Source organism: Lolium perenne, chromosome 2 (assembly GCF_019359855.2).
Source record: "Lolium perenne isolate Kyuss_39 chromosome 2, Kyuss_2.0, whole genome shotgun sequence".
Taxonomy (NCBI): Eukaryota; Viridiplantae; Streptophyta; class Magnoliopsida; order Poales; family Poaceae; genus Lolium; species Lolium perenne.
In genome coordinates, this window is record NC_067245.2 from 308,657,599 (window position 1) to 308,664,395 (window position 6,797).

Consider the following 6,797-nt stretch of genomic DNA (forward strand, 5'->3'; position numbering starts at 1 on the left):
AAGTATCAACTTGGCTAGAGCCTCTACTAGCAACGGAGAGCATGCAAGAACATAAACAACACATATATGATATATTGATAATCAACTTGACATAGTATTCCATATTCATCGGATCCCAACAAACACAACATGTAACATTACAAATAGATGATCTTGATCATGATAGGCAGCTCACAAGATCTAACATGATAGCACAAGAGGAGAAGACAACCATCTAGCTACTGCTATGGACCCATAGTCCAAGGATGAACTACTCACACATCAGTCTGGAGGCGATCATGGTGATGTAGAGTCCTCCGGGTGATGATTCCCCTCTCCGACAGGGTGCCGGAGGCAATCTCCTGAATCCCCCGAGATGGGATTGGTGGCTGCGGCGTCTCTGGAACTTTTCTCGTATCGTGGCTCTCGGTAATAGGGTTTTCGCGACGAAGAGTATAAGTAGGCGGAAGGGCAGAGTCGGGAGAGGCACGGGGGCCCCACACCATAGGGCGGCGCGGGCCCCCCTTGGCCGCGCGGCCCTGTGGTGGCGGCGCCCCGTGGCCCCACTTCGTATCCTCTTCGGTCTTCTGGAAGCTTCGTGGAAAAATAAGATCCTGGGCTTTTGTTTCGTCCAATTCCGAGAATATTTCCTGTGTAGGATTTCTGTAACAAAAAACAGCAGAAAACAGGAACTGGCGCTTCGGCATCTTGTTAATAGGTTAGTGCCGGAAAATGCATATAAATGATGTAAAGTGTATATAAAACATGTGAGTATTGTCATAAAACTAGCATGAAACATAAGAAATTATAGATACGTTTGAGAAGTATCAAGGACGACCACGACGATGACTACGACTACAACGAGGCGCTGGCGTACGACAACGAGGAGGCCAAGGACAACAGCGACGACTACGTCACGTGCATCTTCCAGGAATGGCAGTTGGCCATGGCGGAGGGCCAAAAGTTTGAGTACCCGGACAACATGACGGACGACGAGATCGCGAGGCTCGGCGTCCTCGTCTCGGAGGTGGACCGACCTGTGCAGCCGCCGCTGCCCCGGTACACCACCGACATCATGTCACCGGGCCTCTCGGAGGAAGAAGCCCTACGACTGGCGCTACGGGACTCGGCCACGCCACCGGTTCTACCACCGCCTCCACCTCCGCCGTACAACCCGTGGGCTCCTCCACCTCCGCCACAGGCCTGTGCTCCGCCACCTCCACCTCCGCGACAAGCCTGGGCTCCTCCACCTCCAGCACAGCCGGCGCGCCCGACGTATGTTCCGCCGGTTCCCAACTGGTCGTGGATGGTACCAGAGCTCGTCGTGACCGACAGCGACGAGAAGAACTAGTAGGCGCATGCGTTTAAGGGTTTTTTTTCCATGTCTTTTACTATGTTTTCATGTTATAAAAAATGGAAATTCGAGAAAAAATGCGTCTGTGCCGCTGGAGCTATCCCGACGCAAACGGACACGTGGTCGATTTTGACCATTTCGATCGACACAAACGGACGCGCGCGGATATTTTCAGACGCTAAAATGCGTCACCCCGTTGAAGATACCCTTAATGAGAAACAAGCAGGAAACCAGGACGGACATGTGCTGACTGCTATGTTCTCGAGCCTCAGTGTAATTCATGTGCTACTAGCTAGCCAGAAGTACAAAAGCATAGACGACGGGAGTGAAGTGAAAGTGAGAAGCCGCACTTCCGCTCGGGCGCTCTTCCCTTGGTAAAACTCTAGCTGCGATAAAAATAAAGACGATGGAGATCTTTTCATACCCTTCGTAAGTGGGGGCGTGATTGTAAAATTAAAAATTTAACATATACGTATAACCCTGTAGTGACCCGTATGGCCTGCATTGTCTTGTACGAGGGTGCCCTTCGTCGACTGAAGTGGCCACGATATCACGGCAATGGCGGAGACGACCGACGCATGTAGCACCCTTAATTAGTAGGATCCCTGTCGGCATTGCGATTCTATTGTCCGGCGGCATCGTCATCAGATCTTAGATGCGTACGCAGCCAGCAGGTTTCTAAACCACGCATGCATAACATGAGACGGTAGTTAGGCAACTGGGATGGTTACCTAGCCACGTGACCTTTTTTTTCTAACTCGTATAGATACAACATGTATACAGATAGGACAATATATATGGCAGGATCTACATTCCCAGCAGTGAAAAGCCGCCCCGGTGGCCCCTGAACAGCAACAGATAGTAGCCTGGCCTGGCTGAGCCGCGGTACAGAACACGACGGGACCTGCCGCCTGCGCGGTGGCCCATGGCCGGCCGGACGCGCACCACCGTCGGCACGGCCCACCCGCGCGCCTGCGTCGATCGTCGTTTTCCAGGCGCACGTCCACGACGCCGGCCGGAGAAAGCGGAAAAGCGGCGGGACTGTGGGAGTCTCGGAAAAGAGCGACAAAAGCGCGACGCGCACCGCATTCGCATGCACCGCAGACTGTACTGCACGCTCTCTCTCGCCTCCGGCGGCCGGCCCCGCCGGCGTCCCCTCCGACTGGACGCGGCCCTAGCCGGTGGCGCCATGCGTGGCATGCTGGTGAGACCCTGCGGCGTCGACTGAGCCTTTTGCCCCCTCCCTCGGTCACCGCTTCCGATCGTCTTTTCCTCAGCGTGCAACGCCTTGGCCTGACGCGCCAGGGCAGGGTGTCCAGCTTTTATCGGCGTCGGCGTCAGTGTCAAATCGATCTCCCCATCGTTTTCGCCCAACGTACCAAGCTGTGAAGGAGATATTGTTTTGCGGCTAGCGCCGTGCGTTAATGGAAAATCATGTCACTAGCTATAAGAATTTCCCATACATATATACTCCGTAGTACGTATGTCTTTCAAGTACAGTACCATACAAAGCTCTGACGTTCGACGTAAGGTCTGATCATATGCATGCAACTCTACTCAATATCATTGGCATACGAAGCATGTCTCGCGCTATCATGGCTATGATGTCACTCGACACGTACTCGCAGATGTTTAAAGCACGGTGATGAGGGATCGTATAAAGCTGGAGCCGAAGCCTTGCTCAGACGGTCAGGTCTAGGTATAATTGGATCAGAAAGCCTGAACTAGCGTAGGCTACAAGCATATATGCACATAAATGATTCTGGTATTTATATAATTACTGTCCCATTTTTCCTTAACCAAGGAAAGATGTGTAAAAAAAGTCCACTCCTCCTCCTTGAACTCTGGGGAAAGTTCACTTTTATTCCCAAAAAATACTTTTAGTATAGAACGGAACTTAAACTCTCAGAATAGTTTATTTTCACACCTTTTCAGCCGAGTTGAGCAAATCGCTGCCGTGGAAAGAAGAAACAGTGACCCAATCAAATTGGTTTAGACTTTAGAACCAGACCAAACGCAAGCTAGCTTAGATGTCGAAGTTAATGTCAGAATGCAAAAAAAAAAACCCAGTGAAACCCTTGGATCCTTGAACTAGTCTCTCGCTTGATTTCTCTCTCTTCCAATTCACTTAAAGCATTGCATCATAAAGGCCCGCTTGCTTGCCTATAGCATCACGCCGCCTCTCTATCCTTACACTGTTGCCTTGAGTTTTTGGTCACCCATGGCAGATATTTGACTAGCTTTATTTGACTAGATATTTGACTAGCTCAACTGGGATAAAAAACTAAAAGTGAATGATTCTTAGAGTTCAAGGTTCATTTTGAACCAAATGGAAGTTCTAGGACCAAAAGTGAACTTTCACTAGAGTTCAAGAACCAAAAAGTGAACTTTCTTCTATTAAGAACAAGGTATAATTAAGCATTATGCTAACACATGTTGAATTTTCATATTTTGTTTAAACATATTTTTGTATTGTATCTTATTTCTACTACATTTTGTATTGTGTACTATCACATGTCTCTACTTCAACTCTGTACTTCATCACATGTTTTTGGTGCACTTTTACTACTACGCCATGCATGCATCTTGGTAAGCCCATGCATGTCTCTACAGTGCGCATGCATGTAGATAAATTATAAGGAGCGGACGTTCGGATTTCAGAACATGGAGAGAACGAGTTTTGCAAGCAACGGTGGATGACAACTTCCGGGAGTTCACATTACCACGTGGCGACTCCTGACTGGTCCCCTTTTAGAAGAGAGAACGATTAGATTTTAAAACATGTATCAAACAAGTTGCCAACCGTTGAATTTTGGTTGCGACGGTGGATGGCAGCTGCCAGAATCTCATATTGCCATGCTGCAACACCTGACTGGTCCGCTCCACGAAAAGTTCACTCAATGTTGGTGTACCTATTCTACTTTTTTTTTTCAAATTAGTTGGAAGAGTTAGTTTCGCGCACCACCTTTCAAGTTGTTGATACATAGGTTCTAGTTGGTGTCAATGTGAACTCTTATTGCCAATAATGTAAAAGTATAAACGATGACTCACATGACATGGCATAACCATATATCCGAGGGCATCCGCAATGCATGAAAACCCTGTTCATAGGGAACCTTAAACATCGATCTTATACATATAGAGGAACTTAAGGTTGACCTTAATCTTATGAATGCACAAAAGTAATAAGGAAATCATGATTAACACGATTCTCTCCTTGGAGATAATGTCAACAAATCACGTTGGGTCCTAACAGATAGCATTTGAACAAGTTATTGGGGTCCCAACTTGTAGCAAAAGACGACCTTAAATATTAAAAACGCCTTAACTATTTGTAACTAATTTTGTGAATATTTGTTAGAATTCACATTTAGGGCGCTTTCGTAAGACGCGGCCGGGCTACAAATAGTAACTTCCACGTGTTAGTAAAGCATATGAATCATATTGAAATCCTATGGTATTAAGTTTGCTAGATTCTGTTGGTCTTCTACGCTAACTAGCTTAGACGTAGTGGTCATGAATGACAAGAACCTAATGATAAAGCCGCTAATTCAAATATAAGTGAAGTACAAACTACTCTTGCATGCTGACAGCCAATAATAATCACAGTATGAAACTGATAACTTCTGACAATGCATGTTTTAATTAGGCAACCCAAACATGTTAAAACAACATCTCAAACTCACACGCTAAATCAGAAAAGCCCACATCCATGGGTATGCAACTATGCATGCAGGATGGCGTATATGCACAAGAATAACAAAGTCAACAACTAATTAAGCTTTCCCTTGCGGACGCAACGGGAATAACTCCAGGGTGACATCATCGTCGGTGCGGTGGACGGCCACCTCTGTCGTCGCCGCATCACCTTGCACGTCACCCCACGAGGTGCGCCGCCGCTTGCAGCTCGTCATGTCGTCACATGCTTCCTTGGTTACCTTAGTCGTGATTTCCGGCAGGGAGGGGGAGTCGAGGGTGCTGAGGGTGAGGAGTGCGGCGCGCTTCTGCTTCTGGCGTTCCCTGGCCTTGTGGTTCTGGAACCAGTAGAAGACGTTCTTCCCCTCGATCCGGCCGTGCTTCCCGAGCTCCTCCGTGATGCGCTCGATCTGGGCCGCGTTCGGCGTGCGCATCCCGCCGCGGTACAGCGCCTCCAGCACCTTGATCTGCTCCGCCGACGGGTTCCACCTCGTCGTCCCACCCACCGGCACTTGCACCTGCATATTTTGCATGATTAGTTCAAATAGCATTTCACGCGGCTAGCTAGCTACTCCATCACTGCTTTAGTAGAACTATAGTTAGGTGCGTACGGTATGATTTCTGACGGTGCAGCTGAGCAGCTTGGTGGCATTTCTGACCCGGCCGAAGACGTCGGCTGTCGGCGGGGCGATCATCGTCTTCGGCTGATCCGGGAGCGAGATCTTGGGCGCAAGCGGGCGGAGGCATCGGAAGGCGAAAGGGAGCAATGTCGAGGAAGGGCAGGGAGGGGAGGTGGATGGAGCTGTTGGAGACGAAGAGGCCGAGGCCGCTTTGTCCAGGTAGGCCACATGCAAATGGTGAACCCTCATGTTGGAGTATAGTTTAGTCCAAAGTTCGTACTGGAAATGGATCGAAGATTTGCTTGGGCTAGGGCTACGCACAGAGATCTAACAACGTCCTCGCGTTGTTATATATGGGGAGACCGGACAGGCCGGAGCCGGTAAAGGTGGCCAGGGTTTGAGTGCTTGTGTGAGATCGAGGCAACAGTCGAAAGGCGGCGCTTTTCATGGGGAGCGCGACAGGGAATGTGGAGATTGGTGATGAAAGGCGTCAGCATTCGTAATCATCAGAGACACGGAATGCAGGCGCTGTAAAAAAGGTGAAACTCTCGGATGGAGCTCTCTTTTCACCTTTCTTGTCGAAATCCATCGCGACCGATTGACAAGGAATATATGAGGGAAAACGCTTGCTATCATCCGGGGGATCGCGCGCTCGCGTCCCCCGGCTCCTCCGCGTGACACGCGTCCGTACGCGTGGCTTGCCTCCGTGTGCGTGAGAACGACTCTGCCTTATCTTCTACTGTCCTCCTCCTCCACTCATTTTTCTTTTTGCCTTCTCTCTCCCGAAGCCCACCTCTCAGTTCCCAGTATCGCACCGCCGCTCCTCCCTGCCTGCATATGCCCTGCCACCGGTGCCCACACTCTCCGCCTTGCCCCGTCCCCGCCTCATGTCATGCTTGCTCCTCCCGGAACCCCGCGCTCGTATCTCGCTGCTCCTCACCTCGGTCCGCTCTCAAGCGGGGAGGCGGCCACGATTGTGGTGGTACGAGGACGGCGGAGCTCCTTCAAGGAGCGACTGCCGCTGGCCGCGAAGCTGCAGAAAGGGTCGCCGAAGCTGCCTTTTGTTGCTGCAATGGAACAGCGTCACTGCTACCTCCGTGAGGACGCCTTGCTCCCATGGTGGTAGGGGGTTGCTGCCAGCGGCGGCC

At 50.1% G+C, this 6,797-nt stretch overlaps 1 protein-coding gene across 1 annotated transcript; it reads right to left on the bottom strand.

Moving 5' to 3' along the window:
- Positions 1-4,909: 4,909 nt before the first annotated feature.
- Positions 4,910-5,955, bottom strand: LOC127330811 (WUSCHEL-related homeobox 4). The gene is made up of 2 exons (XM_051356896.2): positions 5,641-5,955; positions 4,910-5,547 (listed from the first exon to the last, which is right to left on the bottom strand). The coding sequence occupies exons 1-2, from the start codon at positions 5,896-5,898 to the stop codon at positions 5,110-5,112; spliced, it is 696 nt and encodes a 231-aa protein (XP_051212856.1). The 5' UTR covers positions 5,899-5,955; the 3' UTR covers positions 4,910-5,109.
- Positions 5,956-6,797: the final 842 nt, after the last annotated feature.